Genomic DNA, 27,834 nt, shown 5'->3' with positions numbered 1-27,834 from the left:
GGAAAGACGCAAGACACACATACACCGCCTGAAACGCTGAGCTGCTGCCAGTTAAGGTAGACAATGCAGGACTACATGGTCAAGAGGCAGCTTCCATGTTCCTAAAGGAGACGTATTTTAAAGCAAACATCCCTGTGCAGACTAAAGTGGCGGCTTGGTCACTTCTGGCCCTGGGTTTCCTCCTCTAGCTGCCGGCAGCCACAGCTACCAGAGTGGATGTGAAAGGAACAGAAGGGATGAGCATTTCACTGGATTTGAGGCATCAGATGCGTTCTTGGCATACTTTTAAACCCCTCTCCTCCCCTAGACAAAATGCGACAGGTATCCCAATTCGTATAGGGCCCACTGAAAAGGTCAATAATGCTTTTATTAGAGAGAGTATAAGTGTATTTTCATCTAACCCTGCCCCCCCCTCCCAACTAAACCTCTAAAAAGTACGTCTTGTGCTTCCACTGATCTGAAGCAGAACAAAGTGCTGTCTTCTCTTTACAAGGAATACAGAGTATGTTCAAGTATCTTATAAAAAAAAAGATACAGAAGCGTTTTTAAAAAAACATTCTAAGGAATTCTACATACATACAGAGCAGTAAATGGGTGGGGACTGTGTATATCAAACGGCATTAGAGGAGTCGACAGCAACGACTGAAGCAGCTCGCTCTCCCTCTGATGCGATTTCCGGGGTCTCCAACGCAGGTGCTGTGAAGACACAACATTTCCCTCAAAAATAGAAAAGGTGGGTCTGCATTTCCACATGCAGCAGGGAATCCTCCTGATGTGGAGTTTCCTTTGGAGCTAACCTGTTACAGCTCCCAGATCTTTTCCCTAGCAGGCCAGCCCCCCTTGGCTGAATTGTTCCCAGCTGAGGTTTGGCTAATACCAAGATACAGAATGAGCAGCTGCTCCTCTGTAGAGTTGTGGGTGCACCAGGAAGGGTTTTTCACTGTCTTCTGTGTTCAGAAAAGTGATCAACTCCCCCCCCCCCACCTATTATAGAATCGTAGAGTTGGAAGCGACGTCCATGATGTAACATCCCCCAAAGTTTTTGCATTAAAGCAGGGGTGGGTGGGTGTGCCCAATTCTTATTCTAGATCCAACAAGCCATGGTTTATTGAACTCAAGACCAGGGGTCAGCAACCTTTTTCAGCCGTGGGCCAGTCCACTGTCCCTAAGACCTTGTGTGGAGACGGACTATATATATATATTTTTTGGGGGGGAGGAATGAACGAATTCCTATGCCCCACAAATAACCCAGAGATGCATTTTAAATAAAAGGACACATTCTACTCATGTAAAAACACGCTGGTTCCCAGACCGTCCGCGGGCAGGATTTAGGTGATTGGGCTGCATCCAGCCCACGGGCCTTAAATTGCCTACCCCTGCTCAAGACTGACATGGAAACAGAGCCAGTGCCTAGTTAAACACAGGCACTATACAAAAAATTGAGGCACAACAGCTATTGCCGCAGGCTCTTCTCACTCTACCCCTGAGTGGCCCTAAGGAGCATAAGGCCAAGAAACTGACTACCTTATTGCTAGCAAAGTGAAGGGTGGGAATGGGCTGGGGAGATGGGGAGGAATTCCACCCCACAATGATGCTATGGGTGTCAGAAGAGCGAGAAGCAGCAACAAACATACTGCATTTTATTATTATTTTACACAATCTTGCATTAAGTGATCCACCTGGAACAGAAAGCAGGGTGGAAATTAAACCCAAGTCTACTGAATGTGAGGCCGCTTGTTCACAGGAACAGCAGTTAATTCAGAGTGCTTGTTGTCCCCCAGACCCCCAGTCATTTGGGAAAGATTTTTCCACAGATGGCTCTGGTCATCCTCTCACCTCTGTGGGTTGACCTGTGTGAGAGATGTATTGGGAAACAGCAGTGTGCTTATTTTTCCAGTCCTTTAATTCTCTGCCACTGTGTTTTCTGAGTCCTGTCATGACAAGGGCTACAATCTTTTAAAGCAGGCTTCTTAAGCAGCCTTTGGAAAAAAACGCGCAAAGACAATAGGCAGCTTGTGGAGGTGGGAGGGTGTACCTGTGCGTGGGTGGCCAGTTACCTGAACCAGGTGCCTCACCTTTGCTTTGCTGCATGTCCACAATCATGCATTCGTCGTCATCCTCTTCCTCTGTGTCAGCCTGAAATCCATCCATCTCTGTGGTTTCAGTCTTGGAACAAAGAGAAGGGGGCGGGGAAGGAAGGTGTCTTCAGACATCAGCAACTATTAGGCAGGTGAATTATGCCACCCACTAAATGAAATCTAAAATGAAAAAACTATGACCCAAAAGAGTGGCAAGATTTGTTAGGATCGTCCTACACTCGTGTAGGACCCTGGCAGAGAAACATGTCAGACTGGCAAGTTCTCTCCCTCCTGGTCTGTTGCTCGGGAGCTTCAAAAGCTTTCTTCAGTCCGAACATCACAGCGACTGATACCAAGAAGCATCGGCACACCGCAGAGTATTTGCAGTTTGCGTAACAGAACTCAGTAGCACAGCATTTTGGCTAACCTACATTTATTTACATATAATACACTCGGAGCATTCTGACTTAGCTCCTTCCTCTTTCTCATCAGATAGCAAAGAGAGAAAGAACAAAGGACAATAATCCCACTTCACGGAACACAGTAATACCAAAACATCCTGTCTCCGTCACTTCCCACACTGTGGAGTGAAAACATACACTGTCATGTGATAAATAATCCCATGACTGCAAACACGGAGAAAGAATCCTAAAAAGATTAAGCCTGGAGGCAGAATGGCTAGGAGGAGGAAAGAACAGAGGAGAAGAAAGGGAAATCTTCACACCGAAGAGGGATGTGGGCCCAGGTGATGATGGGCTCTGTGTTCTTGTCTTCTCTGATCACTGGAGTTGGAATCCAACAGCTTCTGGAGGACCACAGGTTCCTTATTCCTTATGTGGGGCTTGTGGACAAAGAAGCCTGTCTCCTTCCAGAAAGGCAAGGGAATTGAGGGGCAGGACCATAACTCAGTGGCAGAATACACTCTGCATGCAGATTCAGCTACCGTTAAAAAAGAATCGGGTAGCAGGTGATAGGAAAGACCATACCTGGGCCTTGGAGAGCCACTTCCAAGCCAGTGCAGACGATACTGGCCTAAATGGACCATAGTCCCTGGCTGGCAGGGACTGATCCAATGAACCTCGTGGCTCATTGAGGGAGGATTCGAACCTATGCCACACCATAGCTGCCAAGTTCTCCCTTTTTTTAAGGGAAATTCCATTATGCTGAATAGGCTTCCTCGTGAGAAAAGGGAAAACTTGGCAGCTATGTGCCACACTAGCTCGACCAGGGCTGGGGAACCCCTCCCTCCATATAGTGTTATGCTCCAGGATCCCTTATCAGCCCCAGTGAGTATGATCAGTGGTCAGAGATGATGGGAGCTGGGTGATAATGTTGGTAAATTGTCTGAAACTGGTATGGCGTTCAGATCGTGATACCGGTTTCAGACATTCTGAGCTGGCGATATATCACGCAGTGGGCGGGGAGTCGGGGTGTATTCCCAGCTCAAATTGCCTGCAAAGGTGCAGGCAGGCAGATGGAGCCTGAGGTGGTTCCAGCCTCTGCCTGCGCCTTTGAGGAACCCTCCCCCCCCCTCCGCCTCACACTAGCCAGAGTGGCATGGGGGCTTGCTCAGCTTTAGTGCTGCGCGATGTATCTCATCTGCCCCTTCCTCCCCTAAGGTGGGGAGGAAAAAGCCTCCGAGATACATTCCAGGCATCGAGATATATCAGCATATCGCGATATTTAGCTGCCAGATATATCATGATGTTGAAAACCGGGTAGCACCCAGTCCTAGAGCTCTCATCCTCCAGACCTTGCTGGGGAAAGGCTCCCCACCCCAGAGCTGCTGTTAAAATTTGTCAGTCGCTTTTCTCGCAGAGTGACGCAAAGCGGCTTACATTAAAGATAGCTTAATGCCACAAGAACACATGAAAGAGGCAGAATTCACAGAATTCAACGACACCATGCTTCAAATTAAGGGCCTTCTGCAGCAGGTTGCTAAGGGCCTGGGGAGCATGGCAGTACTAGCCTAGGCAGAAAACAGAGTTCCTGAAAGGAACCTCACCTGTTCAGCGCCGAGAGCCCTCTTCATGAACTTGGTGATGGACATGCTTCCTGTCGACTTCCGTTTCACAGAGACCGGGGTGGTCTGTATCGCTGCCCCTCCTGGCAAACTGCTGCTGGCGTCCTCCTTACCCACCGAGGACACTTGGGTGATGTAATTCCACTGGCAGGGGACGGGCAAATTCTCTTGGGCGTAGCTCTTCAGCACCTCGGGGTGCACGTACCAACACATCCGGTGGTCGGGCCTCTTCTCGTATACGGAGTTCTCGGAGATGATTCGTTTTAGCCTGGCTTTGGAAGGGATGGCGGAGCCATCGTGGGCAGGGGCCTGGGCCCAGGAAGTGTTGGGGCTTGTGGGGCTGGCATCCCCGCTCTCCAAAGCAGAGATGGAGTTGTTGTTGCCCTGCAGAACCCCCATGCGGCAGCACTCCTGGAACTCTTGGATGATGACCTTGCTTCCATTAACGTTCCCGTGAAGCAGAGGAAGCAGCTGTCCCAAGACTGGAGCATGGCGAAAAGAAGAACAGATTATTAGGATGTTGTTTCATAAAGGTGCAGCATAACAGCCAAGTCATCAAGAGATTATCCAGTTGTCAACTTCAGGCCAGCCCCCTCCCCTTTCCAAAAAAGCAGAACCTGCATTCCTAATAAATAATAATAATAGTAATAATATTTATTACCCCCCCCCCCCAAAAAAAATCTGGTTGTCTTCAGGTGTCTTCTAAAAGTAAGATAGTTATTTATTTCCTTGACATCTGATGGAAGGGCGTTCCACAGGGCGGGCGCCACAGCCGACAAGGCAGGCCCTCTGCCTGGTTCCCTGTAACTTCACATCTCGCAGTGAGGGAACTGCCAGAAGACCCTCGGCGCTGGACCTCAGTGTCCGTGCTGAACAATGGGGGTGGAGGCACTCCTTCAGGTATACTGGGCCGAGGCCATTTAGGGCAGGGGTCAGAAAGGCTTACCGGGCATGGGCCAGATCACTCCCGCGAAGATCCTCCGTGGTCTGGACCAGTGCAGCACGACACCGGAAATCGCGCCTGCGCATGTCTGCAACGCTGGAAATCACTTCTGCGCATGCCCAGACGCTGAAAATAGCACCTGCGCAGAAGCGATTTCTGGAGCCGTGGAAGAGAGTCCCCGCACTGCGCTGGTTTAGTGCAGTGCGCGGGAACTTGCCAAGCGGGCGGCTCGGTTCGGGGGTGGCTCCCGGTTAAATGGCCTCCCTGGGCCGCTTCCGGCCCATGGGCCTTAGATTGCCAACTTTAGGACTTTAAAGGTCAGCACCAAAGACTTTTGAATTGTGCTCGGAAACGTACTGGGACGTGTCCCCATAAAACCCTTTGTTAGGCCAGGGTTCGCGTAACAAGCCCAGAAATTCCGTTATTTCCTACGGGAACATTTCTAATCTGCTATCTCTCTCCCCACGGTTTCCTGCCAACCAGCAAAAGGGAGACAAAGGGAAAACTGATTCGTCCAATCTCTCTCCCAACCCCCTCTCTGTGGTTTGTGCCCGCAAATGGCTGATAGCATCAATGTGCAGCCTCCCTATGGCTTTTTAGGAGGCTGACATCATGTATGCATATTTGTATTAATAAAGGCCTACTTTTCACTTAACACCTGAGTCTATCGGCGTAGATCACTGGACGTTTGTGGTAGATCACTGGCTCCCCCCAAAGAAGCTCAACAAGTTTGGGTCCCCTGAAAAAAGCTCAACAACTTTGACCTTAACCCCCAGTCTTTAACTCCATGAGTGGATCGCAGTCTCTTGGGTGTTGGCCACCCCTGCCATAAACCTTTCCTTACAGCATCGTCTCCTCTGCCTGCGATTATGGGCATGCTGCACCTTTAGCCAAAGCCACCCTTGCTCTGTGGAAGAGACTTTACTCTTCCTGCCCCCGGCTTACTTTGCTGGTCTTTCGTTTTCTTTTTGCTGCTTTTTTCTAACGGATCTTCATCGGCAATCGTTGAGTCCAAGATAGAAACTGTGAACTGTTGCAGGGGCCTCAGATCTGCGTCACTGTTTTCCTCGCCTTCCCAAATGCAGCCGATCTTCACAGGCTGAAGGATGCGGAATCTCTTCCCCTTGGTGATCAGCTCATCCCACTCCTTCGCTTTCAGCTTCTGGCGAGCTTTGTAATTCTCGGGGTCACATTCCTGGAAGGGGAAGAAAAGCATTACTCTGATGAAGAAGAACGACGGCTCAAAAGGTTGGGTGTTTGCAGAACTAAAGAGAAAGATTTGGTCATTCTACTATTGAAGTACAGTCGTACCTCGGAAGTTGAACGCCTTGCGAGTCAAACGTTTTGGCTCCCGAACACCGCAAACCCGGAAGTGAGTGTTGCAGTTTGCTAACATTCTTTGGAACCCGAACATCTGACGCATTTGTATCAGTGCCAGGGTTAGAAACGCAGCTATATAATCTAATCACCAAATAGCACATTAAACCTAGGTTACAGTTGCCACGATAGAATGTCTAGGTGCCATTCCCCCCCCCCCCCCGCCCCTGTGAAGTTCTTTTCTATTACAGTCGTACTTTAATTTTTGAACAGCTTAGTTCTCGAACGTTTTGTCTCCCGAACGCCACAAACCCGGAAGTGACTGTTCCAGTTTGCAAACTATTCTTGGAAGCCAAACTTCCGATGCAGGTTCTGTGGGTTCTGATTGGCTGCAGGAGCTTCCTGCAGCCAATCAGAAGCTGCGCCTTGGTTTCCGAATGTTTTGGAGGTCGAACGGACTTTTGGAACGAATTCCGTTCGACTTCCGAGGTACGACTGTATTTCTAAAGTAGTCTTGGAAATAAGGCTACGAACATTCTTGGCTGTCAGGAATCACAGTCAGGCATAGGCTAGAAATTTAAAAACCCACGGCGTCATTGAAGTTAGCGTAGGCCTAGTGATCCCAGCATCTCTTCCCAGGAGGTCATGCCCCAATGAGGCAGCTGTGAGGACTGAACGTCCTTTCCACCGCTCTCTTAAGGCTCCTCGCCTCGTTCCTTCCCCAGCGGCCTAAGGCTCCACCTCTCCTTGCCCCGCTCTCTTCATTTCTCTGCATATTCTGCAAGACCAGGGGGAAGAGGAGCTGATCACAGCAGGAGGCGGAGACGCCCTGCCTTCTTCAGCAGCCTGTCTCAACTCTGCCTCTTGTCCAACCTCCTCTCTAGCCTCAGAGTCCGAACCATTCTCTGCCACAGCCTCTTGCTGGCTCACTAAACCCTGTTATCTCTTCAGCTTCCCACACCTCCTCCTCTCCCAGTCTTCTCCCTGTGACCATTCGTCATCCCCCCACCACCACTCCCCTGGCTCTGAGGCCTTCTTCTACTGGTTCCCCCCCCCCAGCTGATGCCTCCCCACACTCCTCCATATCCAGCCAGTCCATGACACTAGCATGCAAATGCATTTTACTAACCTGGCCCGCGTTTCCATTCTGGACAGAGAGGATAGGTAACTTCCTCCTCTATACCCAGCATGGACACGCAGCTTCACCCACAGGTCTCAGGGCAATACACAACACAAAAATACTCAATATAAAAGTGCAAAATACATGATAAAATCAGGAACAAAAAAGGGAGAGATGCAAACCAATAACCTTGCTCCCACAAACACTGAAGTACAGACCAACCCTAAATCTGCAGGTGGCAAGCGTCACTGGGAAGGGGAGTTTAAAACAACGCATTCCCACCATGTCCCTCCCCTCACTGCTTGGAGGGAAGAAGGCATGGGTGTGAGGAGTAGCCACACCCACTTCGGACATGCCCACCAATGGTATGCAGCACTCAGAGGGTTGGTCAATAGGGAATGTGCCCCCCTGGCTGTATATCCCGCCTACCTCCCAGCTTAGCTAGCCAATACGAGACCAGTGCTTTGAATTCTAAAACTTATAACCAGAGATTTTTGTACAGATTATAACTGGCAAGTTATTGGTGCCGCAGGGACGGTTGCATCACTGCCAAGCTGGGTAGATCAAGTTACCCTACACAAGTAACTGTTTGCAAATTTATTCCCTAGGCAGTTCAGTCTTGTCGTAAGGTGCTCTGGAATTCTGTGGCTTACTTCAGTAACACCTTCATCCTCTGAGAGGTACCCATGGGGCACAAAGAAGCCGTCGTCATCGTCTTCTTCCTCTCCCCCCTCATCGTCATCATCCTGAAAGATTTAAAAGTAGACGTCAAGAAAACCTGGAAAGGGGCACGTTTTAAACGGCGTGGTGTCAACCTCTTTCTAGAGCAAACAGCAGCAAAAGACTCTTGTATCATATTAAAGGTGAAACAAATTTATTACGGTGTAAACTTTTGATGGACTGGCATTCAAGCTCCAGCACATTATGAAACTTGTTAGGCTTTAAGGTGCCACAGGAGTAATTTCAGTGCAATAGGGCAACACAGCCATCCCTCTGGAAACTTTTAATAAACAGTATTGTCATATCAGATGGGATATATATACCTATATAGCTAAAAAAAGGTAAAGGACCCATGGGCGGTAAAGTCCAGTCAAAGGTTACTATGGAGTTGCGGCGCTCATCTTGCTTTCAGGCCAAGGGAGCCGGCATTTGTCCACAGACAGCTTTCTGGGTCATGTGGCCTAGGCTGCTTCTGCCACAACGGAATAGCTATACACACAAACAAGGCAAGCTAGAGTATCTCCATGTTGCAAGCCTGGGCAGTATGTTCGGAGGTCCTGGGATGCCCAGACGACAAGACCCCCCCCCCCTCAGCCTTGCTGATGTGGTCCAATGGAAAGCAAAGCAAGACATTTGGCACTAGCTTGTTGGCAGGAGTTGCCAGAAGGAGGCATACAAGGCACCATCCAACTGCCTTAGGGACTCCGCTCTGGATTTGTGTAAGGTTTATTCTTTAACCTTTTCTTCTCCCAAAGGTATCCCTCAAAGCAGTGCGTACTGATTTTTCCTTTGGGTTCGTGACCAAAGCCTTTCTCGTGAATGAGTGTAGCCACATAACAGGACAAAGAATGCATTTAACACATGACAAAAATCAGCCAGTGTAAAAGCTGCAGTATGGGCCAGGTAAGCCAACCTCCAGGTGTTCATTTACTCAATTTACATCCCACCTCTCCTCCAAGGTGGCATACATGCTTCTCCCCCTCTCTAGTTTATCCTTACAACAATCCTAGGAGGTAGGATTAGGCTAAGGACACCAAAGTCACCCACTGAGCTTGATGCAGCTGAATGAGGATTTGATTCATGCGTGTTGAACCCTGTCTGGACAACAACACCCAACATGCCCAACCATTGGTCCGTGCTGGCTGGGGATGATGGGAGCTGATGTCCAGTAACCTCAAGCCCATTGGCAGGGCACCACACTGGCTGGCCCCTAATCCACAGCCTTAACCTCAGCACAAACTGTCAACAAAAAACAAGGCATGACACTATGGACGTATTTAAAGACAGCTAAATATATTCAAAAGCTTTACCCCTAAAACATGCCCTACTCTAAACATATCTCCTTTGAAGACTCACTGAAAGGTCAGTAGCATCAAGTCAGCTGCAACTCCACTTCAGAGGTTTGTAAAATGATATATAAATGTTTTCAAATACATAATAAAAACAAACAAATTTGGGAGAAAGGGAAATTGCTTGCATGCATCTGCAGCTATGTCCTTGTTGAGAAAGGTATCACTGCAATTATTATTAATATGATGATGATGCTGATTAAAATTTATATGCCACCCTTCATCATAAGATATCAAGGCACTTCACAAGGTAAAAGCACATATAGTTAAAACAAAAACAAGTGGGGCCTCCAGTAGTGGAAGCTGCTGTCACACTGCAACTTATCCCTCCATGCATAAAGGTTCTATAAAGAACCTCAGCGCTGCTGGAACTTTGGCAGGGAAGATCTAGGCATTGGCTTGCTTCTCTGACATCATGAGCCTCCCCCCCCCCCCGAAAAGCCGGTCCAATGAGGACTGAGCATGCTCAGTGTGGCCACAGAACATGGATTGACTGCTGGTCCCAGAAGGAGGCATGGCCAGTTGCAACCCACGCTGCAGCGTTTTCCTGCAGGTGATCCCACTTGTCCCTATTACACCCTGGTTCCTTTGACAAAGAAGTCTCTGAATGTGGAACTTCCCACTTGTGGACAGAAGGTGGCCATTCGTCCCTACCCCTTCACTGTGAGAGAGAGACTCCCCAGGCTCCTCCTCCTCCCATTCTTCGTCACTCTCCACTTCGTAGTCCAGAAGTTTCTGCAAAGGAAAGGAAAGAAGAAACAAAAAAAGAGCAATACTGAAAAACCATTCTGCCTTGAGAAGTATTGCAGGGTGTACAGAGGATTTTGGAGAAGGAACAAGAGGCAAGATTCTGCCGGGCTGGGAGGAGAGGGATCTGCAATACAGGACAGGGAGTGAGGGAATCTTCCTCTTTGCTCGCCAGGGAACAATTTAAAGAGCAGAGAGGGTGATTTTCCTTCACACTGCAGCACCGGGCAGGAAACCTCAGTTGCAGCTCCACTGTGCAAGTGAACTTACGGAGCCGATTGCCAAGCAGACAGAAAATAAAAGCCACCAAACTGCACTAAACCACACAGAAAGCTGTCTTATACCCCGTCAGGCCATTGGATTCATCTATGTCAGTATCATCAGCACTGCCTGGCAGCAGCTCTCCAGAATTTCCCCAGTCCTACTTTCTATGGATCAGGGAATCTTTAGCTGTGAGTCCTCCCTTGCAGGGGGCTGGAGCAGATGGCAACCCTTGGGCTCCCTTCCGGCCCTACAAGTCTATGATTCTGGAGGTGCTGAGGATTGCACAGCCCTCTGCATACAGAAGAGGTGCTCTCACTGCTCAGCTGTGGCCCTTGCCCATGGTCTCAGGCAGAGAGGCTGTTCTCCCAGCCCAAGAGCCAATAAACTGGATATTCCAGAGATTATAATCGGATGCAATTTCATATATGCACCATAGCTGCAGGTATGGTGGCAACCACAGCCTTATTATATATTGGCGATTTAAACCTGGACTTTTTTGCTTAGCTGTAGCCCCTTATGGCCTAAAAGCGGTTGAGTTACTTCAGCTGAAACAAGAGGTGGGTGCAGTATCATGTGCTGACCTCCTCTTTTGACCAAGGGTTTCTTGGGCGTATGGCTGAGGATTTCTTGTTCCACGTGCCCCAGTAGGCAGGGCGGTGATTCTCACAGAACTGCAGGAGCTTCATCCTACCGAACTTCTTCCTTTCCGGCACATCTCCTGCTTGGCTGCTGCCCACAATGACCACGTCGCTGTTGAAAGGAAAATGCTGCAATCAGTCATGGGTATGCTGCCCACCGGGGTTCCAAGACAGTGAGAGAAAGACCACCGGAAGTTGACTGACCGTGTGTAAGACTCCTTTATCCCTGCTTTCCACTGAAAAGGATTTTTTTATATAGAAGCAATGCTAAGATGGCAACACTGGACTAACAAGAAAAGGGGATATTGCCCCCCACTAAAGGTCTTTCATTACTGGAAACTAAATCAAGTTAAACCAAATGAAAGAAATGCAGGGGGTGGAATTCTTATTTTTTCCCCTTCCAGATTTCTAACTCTCATAATTCCCTCTATCTGATGATGCCGGGGGTGGGGGACATGGTGGGAGGGAATGAGCCAACATGGGACGTTGCAGAATGCCCTGCCGAGGAGAGTTTGAGAAGAAGTGCTGCAGATTAAGGCAGTAGCAATGCAATGGGCAGCCTTCTACAAGTAGCATAGCTCAAAAGAGAATGAAATTCCACAAAACTCGCTCCAGCATTTTGCTGGCCAGGGAAAGCCAAGGTTTAGGACTTGAGCACCGGAGAAGACCGGGAAGAACTCTCTTTCAGTATCAAGAGCTCGTATGTAAAGTGGCCTTCAAAAGCAGTGCTTCTCAGCACAGGCAAGGGTAATAGCTGCTAGTCTGGACAGCTACATATTGCCTCTGGTATTAGTCAGTATGCCTCTGAATGCCAGTTACTGGGAATCACAAATGACTGGAAAACAGAGGAATACTCTGATGTTCTGCTGGAGCTGTGCATGTTCGGGTTTTGCTAAATTAGTAGCGTGAGAAACCATCAGATTGCTTCTTCACACAATCAACTCTAGGACAAGCAATTAACACTGGGCAGAAAGCCAAGGTCTACTTCTGCCTTAGTAACTGCGCTCTCATTGGTTGATATCAGCACTGAGACCTGTTATCAGAGAAAGCTAGCACAGTACGTGGTGTGGTGAGTGTGGTCAGTGTAGGAGGAGAGGTGCTGTATCGATTGAGAGAGAGACAGAGAGGAAAGGATTTATTTTACTTTGTTTTGAGTTCTAAAGCTGTACATAGAAACTCTGGATTTTCTTTTATTTTAATAAATCCTATACAGTGGTACCTCTACTTACAAATAACTCTACTTATGAATTTTTCTACTTGGAGAAAATGGAGCTCCGTCCGCCATCTTGGATGCGGTTTAGATAGGATTTTTTCTACTTACGAATTTTTAGATAGGGTTGCTTTGACTTACGAATTTTTCCTCCCAATGCATTCCTATGGGATTCGACTTACAATTTTTTTCGACTTACAAATGTGTGTTCGGAACACATTAAATTCGTAAGTAGAGGTACCACTGTATATAGTTTTACTTTGCGTCCAGACGTCTAGTCATTTAAGTTACCGCCAGAAGCTTCCGGAAAAACCTGCGCAAACTCTGCTGTGTTCAGGCTGAAGTTACACCTGACACTTAAAAACACTAAGAGTGCACACTCTGCTGATCACACTGGTCAAAGGTTGGCGTAGTATCAACAACCAACAATGGTCCCAAGTCTAACAGGTTATGGGCCAACTGACTCCTACAAGTCTAACACTCCTTTCCAATCATCTGGGATGTCCTTTTTTTGCCTCTTTCCCAGCTCCTAGGGGAACACAAGAAACCAGGTCAGTCAGTGAGCTCATCTAGCTCAGGTGGGAAAACTTTGGCCATCTAAATATTGCTGAACTACCAACTCCTGCCATCCCCGGCCATGCTTGGTGGGGCAGATGGGAGCTCTAGTTTGGGGCCAAAAGTTCCCTACACCTGATTTGCTCTGCATAAGGTCTATTAGGGTTGGGAGATATCTGGTTTTCAACATCATATTATATCACCAGCTAGACACAGCGATGCACCGATATATCACTATGTCTGAAACAAGGACGGAGCTATGTAGAAGCACTGGCTGGCTTCAAGGGCTTTCCCAGATTGTGATTTTTTGCTGGCGCCTGCCCTTGTGACTCACTGCCCCCTGCAGCACGCAAGGGAGAGCAGAGCTGGCAGAGTTAACAGGGGGTGCAGGAAACGAGAGAAGCATTGGCAGGCTTCACAGTTTTCCCCACAATTTGATTTTTGCATTACACACCCATGCACTATAATTCAAGATATATTGCCAGGTAAAAAATTATGAAACCGTTGTCACAATAAGGACTCCAAACCTGCTTTGGACAATATATTGATATGATATATATATCACCTAGCCCTAATGTCGCGACATGGTTTGGAAAGCTCTGGTCTGCACTGACTGACTAGCTCACTAGGATTTCAGACTTTCCCAGCCCTGCCTTGAGTTTCTGGAGTTTGAACCATGATCCTTCTGTACAGAAAACCTAATTCACCATCACTGAGAGCATTTCTCCTTGCTTGGGGTCTCCACAATACAGTATTCGTTCCAATATGGTAACATTTGGTGCAAGTCATGTGCCAATGGTTGTCACTCATGATGCGGAAGAGTGCTGGCACAAATAAACCTAACTAACCATCACAATACCAAGAAAACTAACCTGTTGATAGCGTCATCATTTGGGCTGCTGGCAAGGGTGGGTCCAGTTTTACAGGGATCTCTGCTTTTCAGTTCTTCCAAAAAAGAAGCACTGTAGCTCTGAGCTTGCAGGAGCCAGTCTAACTGGTCCATGAGGTCCTGATCGACCGCAACTCGGCAGATCGGCGCGAGGACCATGTTCTCCTTGATCTCAAATGGAGCAAATCTGCCACACCAGCCAGCCAGAATCTGAAATCATGAGGAAAATGTTATACACAAGCTCTTGGTCTCCCCCCGACCCCCGACTACCTCACCACCAGCACCAGCTTCCTATTCTCTCCTGGGCATAATTCATATTTTGACCAATAAAGCCTGAAAAACACGTGGATACTGGATATATCTGGCGACTTTGACGTGATGGCTGATATTTGCTTCTTAATCCAGGTACCAATTTTTTTGCGACCATCTATTCCCTCCCTTTCTGGTGCCACTTGAAATTCATTTCAGGCTGCTGCAAGCTATGAGTAAGCTACGCTTTCTGACCTTTTTTTGATCTCCACAACTAGCTAAAGCAGGGTTGGAGAACCTGTAGCCTTCTTCCAGAATGAAGGATGATGGGAGCTGAGTTTAGCAATGTCCTTAGAACCACAGGTTCCCCATCCCCCCAGGCCAAAATAACCCTCAAAATGGTAAGCAGAGAAGGTACTCCCAGTAGCTTCTCCAACAGTATAAGCAGCCCACTTCTTCTGGAGCCACGCTCCCCCCCCCACTTATTTTAGAATCAACACATGGAGACATCTTTCTTGGCTGGCTTTTGGTGATGGGCTTTGAGGTGGCAGAGTGTTGGGTAAGAGTTTTTAAATTATGCATTAAAAAAAATTACTTGCAGGACTTCATATTTGTTTGTAGCACACTTGGGACATATTCCTTGAGGGTGGGTAGAGCAACAGATCTAAAAATCCGGGTTTTGTGTTTGTATTCTACTTTTGATTTGATAGAAAGGCAGAGTAAACATATTTTAAATAAAAAAAGACACACAAACCTCAGGGGTTTTTGTGCATGTACAACACAGTGTTTAAAATGTGAAGTGTGTTGGCCACCTTGGGCTTGAAGGCAATTTCCATTGCCCTGGAAATCTTGCATGGATTTAAATGGCACTGCAGGAGAGCCAGACAAAGGCAGACAAACAGCAAAACAAAACTCACCTTTGGAGCAGGCTGGGTTTTGGGCTTTTGGAAGAACCTGGTGATCTCTGCCTTCTCTGCTTTGATACGCTAGAAATGGAAATATGGATAAAATGAAATGCAAAATGATTTGAATTATTTAAAAGCATTTCTGCGAAAGCATCCCCCTCGCTCTGAATGATTACAAATACCACTGTGAATTCTGGCCCCAGCCACCTACTGATAACAACGTAATTCATAAAAACATAAGAAGCTGGCTGACTCAGACTCAGACCCTTGTAGTCCACCAGGCTCAGTATTGTCTACACTGACTGGCAGAAGCAGTCCAGGATTTCCCGACGGATGGGCTAGGCTGGCCTTCCCCTCACCAGGATGTTTTTGCTGGGAAGCAAGGAAGGCAGCCTCCTCCAAGTCCTCAGCATCCAGCCAATGGCAGAGGCCAGAGTGTGCTTCTCTTCAGCTAGACCAGACTTTCCCCAACTAGTTCCTCTCCAGATTATGGTGGACTACCAGTCCCACTGTATGCTGGCTGGGGCTGATGGGAACTGGAGTCCAACTGGAAGGCTGAGCGAAACAAAACTCCAGTTACCTTTTCTTCCTCTTTCAACCGCTTCTCCTCTTCTCTCTTCCTTTTCTCTTCTTGCTTTGCCCTTTAAAATAAAATCTTTATTTCAGGGCGGGCGGGCGGGGGGGGGGGGGGCGGGACACCAAGCAACCATTCACACATGTTCAAGCATGAGCCACATGTAAAAAACCCACCAGAGAGTACAACTTACTCCAGAGCTTCCTGCTTCTCTTTCCGTTTTTCCTCTTTCGCCCGCAGCTTTTCAGCCTTCTCTTTCTCATCTTTCTCCCTTTTCTCCCTCCTTTCCTTATCCTTCAACTCTTTTTCTTCTTCCTTCTTCCTCTTCGCCTCCTCCCGGGCGCGTTCCTTTGCGGCCTTTGCCTCCTCTTTCAGCCTCCCCTTCTCCTCCCGCTCAGCTTGCTGCTTTTGAAGTTTCTCTGCACGTTCCTGATCCTGGGTTGTGAGAAACGACAACAGACACCCCAATCAGAAGAGCTCTTTAGGCAACTCTCCACCAACGCCCCACGAAAGTCAAGCACTGCCCAATCACAGGTGTCAAGAAGCTGCTCAATCAGGCTCCATTCGTTCCATCAGGCTCCTCACCTTCATCCACTGCTACCAGGCAGCAGACAGTGCACCAGGTGGCAGAACAGAGGGAGAGAAGGGAAGCAGGCAGACTCCACCAGTGCTGCTGAGGGACTAACAACGTTAACCCCTTCCTCTCCCTGAGCTGTTACCATGCCGGTTGACCATTGCAACCAAGCAGTAGTGCCAAAGTTTGCTTCCCCTGCCCCTTCTCCCTCCTGATCCCCTTTCCTTGTGTCTAAGCCTGAGGGCAGGGCTGCCATGTTATGGGTAACTAAGCTGCTCTGGAAGCCTGAAGGGCAGGGTAAAAATGCTTCAAAATAAATAGACAAAGTAGCATCTCCTTTTTGTAATCGTGCTAAAGTTCCTGCTTCTTGAGAGAAAAGGGTAACCCTTGAAACCAGGGCACAGAAAACAAAAAGGCCCACAGTATGAAACTCTAAAAAGCAGCAAGCCGATCTGAATAGGGGTGGGGGACCTTTTCCAGCCAGAGGGCAACCTTCGGGATCCATATGCCAGTGGTGGGTTGGACCTTCAGCATGCAAAGCAGAGGTCAGGAAACTGGAAAAGGGATGTGCTCTCCGCTCAATACCAAAAGTGAACAAATAAGGTTTCTAGGTCAATACGGGGGAAAACACCACTTTACCCTCTGCAGCTTTAGTTTCTCCTTCTCCTCAGAACTCCGGTGAATTTTCTGCGGTGCCTGGAATTGAGAGGACAGAGACGAGCATGCGTTAGTTACACCCCTTTAAAGCAACCAAAATGAAGAGTCTTGTGGGACTAGCGGTCAACAGATTTGTTTTCTTATTATGTAAAAATCTGAATTCCTTGAGCAACCTTTAATAAAACTTGGGGAAGCTTTGGGTGCCGGAAGAAGGGTGCAGCTCTAAACCAGGATTTTTTTTTATTTAAAAAAATTCAAAAAGGTTTCACGTGTAGAACCTGCAATAAAATGTTGCACTATGTAATCACCCAGTATTTATTTATAAAATTTATATCCTGACTTTTCAGCCAAAGGAGTTCAGGGTAGCTGTACGGAATACCTACCAGGCACTTTTCCGGAAAACTCTGTTATAACTCTCCCACCCTCATGAGCATCTTCAGTCTTCACCAAGTTGTTCGCCTCCCCCAATTTGTACTTTTGTAAATCTTAGGAGTTTCTTCAAGCCTGCTAATATCTCATGCGCATAAAGCATCCTTAGCCCAAGACTGAAAAAAGCAACAGTTGAGTATTGCTACAACATTTGATTGGATTATTGGATGTTAGATATCCAGGGAGTATCCAATGTTTGTCAAGACTAGAGTTGTTGTTGTTTAGTCGTTTAGTCGTGTCCGACTCTTCGTGACCCCATGGACCATAGCACTAGAGTACAACCTAGAGTACAACCACTGAAATTGTCATTGCTAATTTAGGAATGCATAGCCATACCTTGTTTGCTGAACGCCTTGGAACTCATACGTTTTGGCTCCCGAACGATCTAAAACTGGAAGTGAATGTTCTAGTTTTCGAATGATTTTTGGAAGTCGAAAATCTGGCGCGGCTTCCGATTGGCTGCAGGAACTTGTTACAGCCAATGAGAAGCCGCGCTTTGGTTTCTGAATGTTTTGGAAGTCAAACTGACTTCCGGAATGGATTCCATTCAACTTCCAAGGTACAATTGTACTCCAACCATGGCTAACACTGGATACACCACTTTCCAAAATGTTTCACAGAACGTCTTCAGGCTTTTGACCCAGGAGCACTAAATGGAGAGTTGCTTGTACCACTAGATGGTTTTTAACATGCTACTTTTGTACGTTGGATACAACTAATGTAAAAACTTCACAAATCAGTATATTTCTAAAGATTTAGAAGATAAAAGCTTTGCTTTCAGATAAACTTTATAAATATACCAAATTGCTAACGTAGACATATTTCATGTTTTTACACTTCCAAAGTTCAGGTCTAAAGAAATGCAACATATTTCAGTAGTTCTTTCCACCCACCATCAGCATTTTCGTTTTCCTCCCATCCTACTTTCCCCTTGGGCTTCAAGGTTCTCATCTTATTGTGGGCGAGTAAGTAGACCCGGAAGCTGTATGCCGGCTCCCTCGGCCAGGAAAGCGAGATGAGCACTGCAACCCCAGTCGCCTGCAACTGGTCAGGGGTCCCTTTACCCTTTAAGTAAACTAGCAACAGTTTTATGGGCTAGTAACTTATTCTCTAGTAGAGCCAGGTGGTATCTGGTTTTCAACATTGTGATGTATGACTAGCTAAACTTTGCAGTACAGTGGTACCTCGGTTTACAAACTTAATCCATTCCGGAAGTCCGTTCTTAAACCAAAGCTGTTCTTAAACTGAGGCACGCTTTCCCCAATGAGGCCTCCTGCCACCGGTGCCCTTCCACCATTCAGCTTCCGTTCGTAAAGTTTGCTAACTGGAACACAACTTCCGGTTTTGTGGAGTTTGTATACAGAATAGTTCGTAAACAGGGCTGCTCTTAAACCGAGGTACCACTGTATACTGATATATCATGATGTCTGAAATAAGGATGGAGCTATATAGAGGCATTGGCTGGCTTCATAGCTTTCCCTGCATTGTGAGTTTTGCCATGCTTGCTCTTGTGATTTGCTGCCCCCTGCGTGAGGCAGGGGAGAGCTGAGCCGGCAGAAGTAAAAGGAATCGAGAGAAGAATTGGCTGCTTTTTCCCACACTGTGATTTTTGCATAGCACACACACCACGATTCACGTTATACTGCCAGGTCAAATATTATGAAACTGATATCATGATACGGACTTCAAACCAGTTTTGGACTATATATTGATATATCGGCCAGCCCTAGTGAAAATAGCAGTACAAGAGTCTGGAAGTAAAAATAAAACAGTGGGTTGCATCCAACTATATCATACTCCCAAGTTATAAGGAAGGCAGGAAGCTGGTTTATACCGAATCAGCTCATTACTGTCTATATTGAGTGGTAGCGACTCTGCAGGGGAACATCTCCCAGTCCTACCCAGAGGCACCAGGGACTGAACATGGGACTTCTGCACATAAAGCAAGATGTTCTGCCAATGAGTTATGGCCCTTTCCTGAGGGGCACTGAAAGAAAAGGCATGTGCAAGGATTGTGGACTTTAACAGTTAAGGCCACTTCAGCAGACAAGCCTTATAGGATGGTTACGGAATGTCAGACGGCTGCAGATCAGCTAAAAACTCTCCAGCTCCCAATATATTAGAATCAGGACTTCTGTGACAGCACTCACTGGAATAGACCACCACTACAGCCCCCCTCTTTTTTGCTGCATACAAAAGCCATTTTGTGCTGGCACCCGCAGCACTTTCATCAATACAAAATGCCGGCACCCCCAAAAAACCTTAATGCATCCCATTAAATTTCAGTAGGTCCTGGGAAGAAACTGTGCCCCATCCGAGCAGCAGCAGCAGCACACCTTGCGCTCCACACGTATTTCCCCAGAACAATAAAAGGAGGTGATCAGAATCAAAGTTTGCACCAGATTCTTCTGTTTAAACATTATCCAGCGTTTTTCCGGAACGCCATCCTTCCCTGACCTGAAATTAAGCAATACGAAAAAAAAAAATATTCTGGAGCCACTCAGTTATATTTAAATTGCTATATCTCCCCCACCTCACTTTTCTTGGGTTGGTTTCTTTTTTCAGGCCTTTACATCTCTACATGGGAGATTAACCAACTTTAACATCACCACTGCTCTGTGTGGTAAAAAGGTACAGTGGTGCCTCGCTAGACGAATTTAATTCGTTCCACGGGTCTTTTCTTATAACGAAAAATTTGTCTAGCGAATCCCATAGGAATGCATTGAAATTTTTTTGAAATTTTTTTTGCCCATAGGAACGCATTAATTGAATTTCAATGCATTCCTATGGGAAACCGCGATTCGCTAGACAAATTTTTCATAAAACAAATTTGTCTAGCGAGGCAACCTCCGCTAGAAAAAAACCTTTCGTTAAGCGGAAATTTCATTAAGCAGGGCATTCGTTAAGCGAGGCACCACTGTAAAGGTAAAGGGGCCCCTGACCATCAGGTCCAGTTGTGTCCAACTCTGGGGTTGTGGCGCTCATCTCGCTCTATGGGCCGAGGGAGCCAGCGTTTGTCCGCAGACAGCTTCCGGGTCATGTGGCCAGCATGACAAAGCTGCTTCTGGCGAACCAGAGCAGCGCACAGAAACGCCGTTTACCTTCCTGCTGGAGCGGTCCCTATTTATCTACTTGCATTTTTTGGCGTGCTTTTGAACTGCTAGGTGGGCAGGAGCTGGGACCGAGCAACGGGAGCTCACTCCGTTGCAGGGATTCGAACCGCTGACCTTCTGATCAGCAAGCCCTAGACTCTGTGGTTTAACCCACAGTGCCACCTGGGTCCCTTATGCTCTGTGTGGTAAGGTAGGCTAAAACATACTTGGAAGTCTGCTGAAGGCCCTTCCCCGCTATATATGTTGTAGCAAACATTCATGTGGGAGTGAAACTTTTCCCAGGGCTTCATTTTTCTGCAGCAATGTTTCCATTTTACAGGATCTTTAGTAACAATGAATGGATGCCAATCACAAATGCAGCATTAAGTATGGCTAACAGTTTCAAAGTTTTTAGTGTAACTTTACAGTATTAAGCACAAGTAAGCTTGCTAAATTAGATCACTCTGTTGGGTGCCAGAAAGTTTTCCAATAAAAGCTGAACTTTTTCCAATGCAAATTAGCTTACTTTGCATAGGAGACCACCCCCTCCATCCCACTTCATTACTACTGTGCCTGAGAGAGGAGACCGTTCCTGTCACACCAACAGTTATTTTTGAAGGGGTTGGCACTCAGATGACTATTTCCAGCCTATAACAAGTGGTGACCAAAATTCCAACCAGTCAAAAAGAAGATCCAGTAGAGAGTTAAATATATTTAGAACATGCCACTCCTATCAAGACTTAGATTTCCACTTTGTATCTCAGCCAGCAGATTCTAATTTCCAACCTATGCTACCAACCAATCATTTAAGCCACATTCCGATAGCAATTTAAAACCCAAATCTTTCCCTGTTCTAGTGATCTTTAGTTCTGAAAGCCTGCAGGTGAATTTTACCTAATCATTTGAAGTTGTACCTTTCTAAAAAGTGTGCTGGGGTGGGGAGAGACATCTCCATTTTTTACCTTCTTTAACCAGACCACCCCCCTGATTCTGATCAGACTATACCACCATGCAATATCAGAAACATTGTATGTTCTTGTTCAGAATCAAGGACACAGTAACTTCAAGCTAAGCTAAGGTTAGCCAGCTACCAGTCCCATGGAGCAACTGTACAGTACAGTGGTACCTTGGTTTACGAACTTAATCCGTTCCGGAAGTCTGTTCTTAAACCGAGGCGTGCTTTCCCATAGCAGTGGGGGACTCAATCTACAAATGGAACACACTCAACATGTTCTGCTTCCAAGGCAAAGTTCACAAACCAAAACACCTACTTCCGGGTTTGCAGCGTTCTTAATCCAAGTTGTTCATAAACTAAGCTGTTCTTAAACCAAGGTACCACTGTATTTGACAATTGGCGGCAAAAGTAAGAAGTCTGCCCACAAGTTTCACTTTTAAGGAGAGGAAGATAGCAATGAAAAGTTTAGAGCATGGCGTATTTCATGCTTTGGTGCGATGTCTTTCTTGCTTTTGTATGCTTAGTAGTGAGCTGGGCATTCACACACTTGCTCCCTAAGTCAGGTCCTTAGTAGACACGAACTTACAATATCATAGAACTGTAGAGCTGGAAGGGACCACGGAGGAATGCAGGAATCTTTTACCCAACCTGGGGCTTGAACCCATGACCCTGGGATTAAGAGTCTAAAAAGCCTGGGGCACAACTGTCCATGGCTCTCTGGCAGCGATGGACTTAGTGTTAACTCTGGAAGTGTATATACTTGATTCTGACCAAACCTCCCAGAGCAAAATATACATAGAAGATTCTAACTGCCCAGGATACAAGTATCAAAAAACAAACAAAAAACAAACAACCCACTGACAAAAAAGGAGAAGTATGTAACATAGCTTTTAGAAGTCACTGTGCAATGTGGAAACCAGTGTTTGAAGTTGAAATCCTGAGGGAGCACCTGATAAAGAAAGGCATAGGACAGGCATGTCCAACTCCCAAGAGACTGTGATCTACTCCCAATATTTAAAAAACAGGCAGTGATCTACCCATTGTCATTGGAGGGAGGAGAAGCGTGTGGTTTTTTTGGGGAGCATTGCCAAGAGTTGTTGAGCTTTTGGGGGGGAGGGGGTTGCCAAGAGTTGTTAAGCTTTTGCGGGGGGGGGGGTTGACCAGAATCTTTTAGCTGGGGGGGGGGGAGAAACACTCAGCCAAAACTCCAACACTCGCAATTGCACGCAGCACTAAAGAAAAGATTACTTTCGCTTTCCACCTTGCCAGGCTTTCAATGCTGCTGCCGCGCCAATAGAGAAACCTAGCGCTGGGGGCGGAATCATTCCTTGCCCATGATCGACCACAGTCCCATGATCTACAAGGAAACCCCCAGGGATCTACCTGTCAATCGCGGTCGACCTGTTGGACATGTCTGACGTAGGAGATACAACAGACAAGGACTGTAAAGGCACCAAAGCTTGAGTAAATTAAATGGGCAGAGGACACTTGAGAAATGAACGTGCGGATAAGGCAGGAAGCTGGGAAAGAGAAGATCTTGCTAAGGAATATTTACCATCTTTATTGCTTCCCTCTCAACACATACTATACCTTTCCAACAGGTGTTGAAGCAGCTATCGGACTAACATTGTCCTTGCATCCTTGTACACGCAGAGATTCAGGTGAACTGGTAAGGGAGGCGGAACTTAACGAGGAATTGGTATAATCCTTGCTCTCTCCAGGACAAGACTCAATTGTCTCATTTTCAGAAGACAGGCTCCTTTCCAAAGGTGAAGCTTGGGGAGATCTGGCCGTCATGATATCCTCCAGGACAATGACGGGCATTTTCCTTTCAAATATGACATTACTGAGTTTGCTCTCTGTAGTACTATTGGTTTCTGTTTTGGTCGACACCATATCTGATAATTCATCCTCATCTGGTGTAACTGGGCAAGTTGCTATCAGAACATCCATATGGGTATTACAAACAGGCTTTTGTGGACCAGACTGGGCTTCCATTTCCTCGTGAGTTTTCTCTACAGGTGCCACTACTTTGTTTGATTTGCAGTGGTCTGTGTCAGTATCACTCAGTCTGTGGTTGGAATCCTCTGTCAAGTCTATGAAGGCCAACTGACCTGTGCTATTTTTTGTGCTTTTCTGCACAAAGTTATCTAACGGGCCCTTGCCATTAATAAGTTTTGGAACAAATTGTGTCTCGGTTTCCTCATGGCAGCTGTTCTCCACATTGTCCGGTAACGGGTGTGACAAACCAGGACATGGCGTGTTTTGATCAAAGACGTTTTGAGAGTTCCTGCCTCTTTTGACTCCTGGGTTTCCATCAGCTTTCTCCTTTGGTATGGGATTCAAACGCTTGAAAGGCAATCGTGCTGGAACAGAAAAAAAAAGAAGCAGCTGAAGAATGGTAGCTTACAATTTTGGGCAAGATAAAAAGGAGGCAAGTGATCTAACATATGTATTTTTCCCAATAAAAGTACATATTTTAGAAAGCTGGACCTGTGCACCCAAGCTTACTAAATAACACCAATTTGCAGGGGGAGGGGGACGGTGAGAAGGAAGAGGCCTTGGAGATAACCTAGCACAGCCTCCTATGCAATTACAGCATCCCTGATAGATGCTGAACCTCTGCTTAAATAGCTGCACTGAAGAACAGCCCACATCTCCCAAGGCAGACTATTCCTGTATCAAACATCACTTACCATTAGGAAGTTTATGTTTTTAAATCAAAACTGTCTGCAGACCTCTTTGGTAACAAGCAACAAACGTTTAATACTACGAATAATAATTTCCTCCTAATGTTTAACCAAATTCTATGTTGTTGCAGTTTTCATTCCTTAACTCTAGCCCTCCCCTGTAGACCAGGGGTCAGCAAACTTTTCCAGCAGTCCACTGTCCCTCAGACCTTGTGGGGGGGGGGTTGAACAAATTCCTATGCCCCACAAATAACCCAGAGATGAATTTTAAATAAAAGCACACATTCTACTCATGTAAAAGCACACTGATTCCCGGACCATCCGCGAGCCGGATTTAGAAGGCGATTGGACCAGAACTGGCCCCTGGGCCTTAGTTTGCCTACTCATGCTGTAGACTGTAGAGCCACAGGGAACAAGCCTGCTCCATACATGCAACAGCGTGGTGTAGTTCAAAGATACTACACCACGTGTCCCTTCAGACGCTGTTGGGCTCTCAGCTTCTATCAGCCCAACAACCAGGCCAATGGTGAGGGATGAAAGGAATACCCGGCGGGACACAAGTTCCTCAATCGCAGATGCAGGTGATAGGTTAGGACTGGGAAGAACCAGGTTCCAAAGATCACAAATAGATCACTGGGCGACTTTCAGCCTATCCCAACCCATAAAGTTGCTGTGTGGATAAGAGCAAATACACCATCCTGAACTGAAGGATGGAATAAAACAAGCAGCCAAAAACTGAATAAAAATGCAACTCTCATCTTTTAAACAGGGAAAATATGGTGGCAACATATCAAGATGGTCCTGAGATGACAGAAAAATATTTCCTCTTGCAAAAATCGTAACCATTTACAAATACAGCAAGTAGCAGCGTACTACAAATATACGTACGACAGGGCACTGAATAACTTCTACTTTGCAAAGATTGTAGCTAAACACCATTGCTTTCCCTCAAATTAAATCAATATTGCATTCCTGTAAATGTAGCATTCTGAGTTCAAAGGTTTATGTATAGTATCACACTTAATTATAAAGAAATCTTACAAGCCTGAAGGAAAAGAGTTTAGCAAGTCTGTGCCATGCAGAAAGAATAGCCTGGGCTGAAAATGAGTCAGGGTTTTGTTTTGGTTTTTTGCATGAAACGGGTTACCTTGTATCAGTTTTCGGGCTGGAACCGCTGATTTATCTCGACACTCCATAGCTGTCAATGGAAGACAATCAATTTAATTATAAACTGCATTTTTGATGAACGCATTTGCAGAAAAGGTTTACGAAAACAGTCTATAAACACAATAGTCTTAATATATTGGAAAATGTAGTGTCGCAAGGAATAATTCAACATTTCATAGGAAACATCAAACATGTGCATGAACTGAAAGCTTCCCAAATTATTAGGCATCTAGGATTGCAACAAATTACATGCAACTCAGAGCAGGCTCACTGATATTAATGGGACTATGTTCGTCACTTCTATTTAACTTCCCATAGAACTGGAGAGGCTTGGCGGGTTTAATTAGGCTGATGGGCCAGAAGCTCCCCATTGCCACTGTACTCCACTGATTCCTCAGGGGTGACCAGTACAGTACCCCTTTCCCACACCCAACTCTCATTACGTTACCAGTTGCTCCCTGTGTTCCCTCCCTGCCTCCTTCCTTGGATCTCACGCAGACCCAATCACTCCTCAAACCACAAGTCCTACTCCATCACTATTCCACCCCCTCCACTAACACCCAGGTGTGGGAGCCACAAACACAGCCGAACTACACCTCCCATCAGACGCAGAAAACACAGCCTCAGATTATGAGAAGTGCAATTCGGCAACATCTGGAGGGACAAAGGAACCCAATGCCAACATTAACCTTTTCAATATTTTTCTGACAGCGTCAGTTCTCCAAGCATGTCTACTCAAAGGGCAACCGTTCGAGATTCAAGGGAGGTTTACTGCCATGCTAAGCCTGCATATCACTGACTTCCTTGCAAGTCCAAACACAGTGTCTTTCCAATCCATCACCCTCATTCCAGCAGTCAACTAGATGCCAACATGCCCTTCTTGGCCAGATGTTTACTTTCAACCCATCACAGAGTTAACAAAAAATGCAGCCCACATGTTTTAAGACTGTGTTGTGTAATGGCTTGTGGTGCTAGAACAATATACCAACAAATGGATGCTTTACATTAACATATACCGGTATGGTGCATATTCGTGCGTGATCACCACCAAACATTAACCTCGCTTCCTCAGCAACAACACTGGTTGCCAAATGAAGGAACGCTCAAATGATAAGAGGTCCACCTTATGCCTTGTGACAGCACCACCCCCTATAGATGCCATGATTCAAGATGAGTATAGCAGGGAGCTTTCGTCAAGGGACTCCCCTTCCTTCATAATTCAAGCTCTGGGAGTCACCCTCCATGGCCCATCCAACACTTGCTGGACCTAAGCTCTCCTTCCTTAACTCCCCCCCACCTGCCTCAATTTCCTCCCTGCCTCAGTTTCTCTCAGGCCACAATATGTTCTCCATTTCCCATTTCCCTCCCTTGGGATCCCCCTCCAAAAGCTCCATTTCCAGCGCCATAGAACTGTATAGTTGGGACTCCCAGGGGTCATCCATCCCAACCCCCTTGCAGTGCAGGAATCTCAGCTAAATGTTAGAGAACATGGGTGTGCAATTATCATAGAATTGTATAGAGTTGGAAGATAACCCTAGGGGTCATCCAGTCCAACCCTCTCGCAGCCCACCCATAAGGTCCCTCCTTCCTTGCTGCAGCGCCTTAAGTTTCCCCTCTGAATCCCTGCAGAACCAGTGGCTAGAGAACATGGGTGTGCAGTGGGGGGGGGAGTAGAATTGTATAGAGTCGAAAGGTACCCCCAGGGGTCATCCAGTCCAACCCCCTGCAATGCAGGAGTCTCAGCCAAAGCATCCCTGACAGATGACACCCCATCCAACCTCTGCTTGGAAACCTCTGCTTCTCCCCTCCCCAAAATCCCCCCCAATTATCATAGAATTGTGTAGTTGGTAGTTGGAAGGGAACCCCAGGGGTCATCCAGCTCAACCTACAGCAGCCCGTACGATATTCCCTCCCTCCTCCTCTGCTGCAGCACCTCAAGTTTCCTCTCTCCAGAGCCACCCTATCCACCCCTCAGAACGACAATTATTTTCCCCCAACCTTCCCCACCCCCAATATCCATCTCAGCAGCCACAACATGCCTCCCCACCCCCACCTTAATAGTCGCAGCGTGACACACACACACAACCCCACCCCACCCCTTTTCCCGCCTCAGTTTCCCCTCAATATCTCCCCACACACAAACCCACTACCCTCCTTCCCCGACCTGCTTCAGGGGTCATGGGATGATACCTCATATCTATTTCTCCCCTCCCTCCCTCCCTCTCTCACCTGCTACAAAGTTTTTCCTCTGAGGGAAGAGGAGGGAAAGGCCTCTCTCTCGCGCGCGGGAGAGGCCGAGCCAGGCTCCGCCGGCAAAAACCGAACTCCTCCCCCTCACGAGAACCGGGGAGGGGGGAGAACGCGCGCGTCCCCGAGGCACGCTCCCGCGCCTGCCCCCTCACAGAACACCTCACAGAAAAACCACACAAAGCCGTCCGTTACCCGCGACGGCGGCTTTCTGTCCCCTCTCGCAGCCCGTCCGGCTCCCGCTTTCCTCGCGCCCGCTCGTATTTGGCGGGATTTCGGGAGGACTTCGCGCTCCGGCGCCCTGATTGGGCGGGACGCCGCGCCCCACGTGACTGGGTTTCCTTTCTCTTTCTCCTCCTCCCCTCTCTCCGACGCCTTTATTTAGTCTCGCGGAGTATGTAAGCGAATTCTCGCGACAAGAGGAACGGGAAAGCCCCGGATG

General features: G+C 47.1%; 1 protein-coding gene across 2 annotated transcripts; it reads right to left on the bottom strand.

The window, feature by feature from the left end:
- CHAF1A (chromatin assembly factor 1 subunit A) lies at positions 1-27,706 on the bottom strand. Of its 2 annotated transcripts, none has more exons than XM_060275372.1 (15): positions 27,588-27,706; positions 25,126-25,176; positions 22,879-23,654; positions 16,795-16,851; positions 15,775-16,016; positions 15,588-15,648; positions 15,020-15,088; positions 13,837-14,063; positions 11,143-11,311; positions 10,205-10,285; positions 8,135-8,227; positions 5,990-6,239; positions 4,084-4,583; positions 2,076-2,166; positions 1-696 (listed from the first exon to the last, which is right to left on the bottom strand). In XM_060275372.1, exons 2-15 carry the CDS (start codon positions 25,172-25,174, stop codon positions 611-613), a joined length of 2,751 nt encoding a protein of 916 aa, XP_060131355.1. In that variant the 5' UTR covers positions 25,175-25,176; positions 27,588-27,706; the 3' UTR covers positions 1-610. The 2 variants fall into 2 exon arrangements, with proteins under 2 accessions (XP_060131355.1, XP_034976817.2); XM_035120926.2 differs by lacking the exon at positions 27,588-27,706 and adding an exon at positions 27,375-27,388.
- Between the last annotated feature and the right edge of the window lie 128 nt (positions 27,707-27,834).

Source organism: Zootoca vivipara, chromosome 6 (assembly GCF_963506605.1).
Source record: "Zootoca vivipara chromosome 6, rZooViv1.1, whole genome shotgun sequence".
Classification (NCBI taxonomy): domain Eukaryota; kingdom Metazoa; phylum Chordata; class Lepidosauria; order Squamata; family Lacertidae; genus Zootoca; species Zootoca vivipara.
Note: the sequence above shows the minus strand (reverse complement) of the source record. Positions and strands in the feature narration are given on the sequence as shown.

Excerpts from the sequence above, each read along its gene's own strand:
- CHAF1A (XM_060275372.1), bottom strand. The coding sequence starts at position 25,174 with ATGGAGTGTCGAGATAAATCAGCGGTTCCAGCCCGAAAACTGATACAA. Across the intron at positions 14,064-15,019 it reads AAACCCAGCCTGCTCCAAAG|ATTCTGGCTGGCTGGTGTGG; the intron begins GTGAGTTTTGTT and ends TCATGATTTCAG. Across the intron at positions 4,584-5,989 it reads GAAAACGAAAGACCAGCAAA|TCTTGGGACAGCTGCTTCCT; the intron begins GTAAGCCGGGGG and ends GCCATGCTCCAG.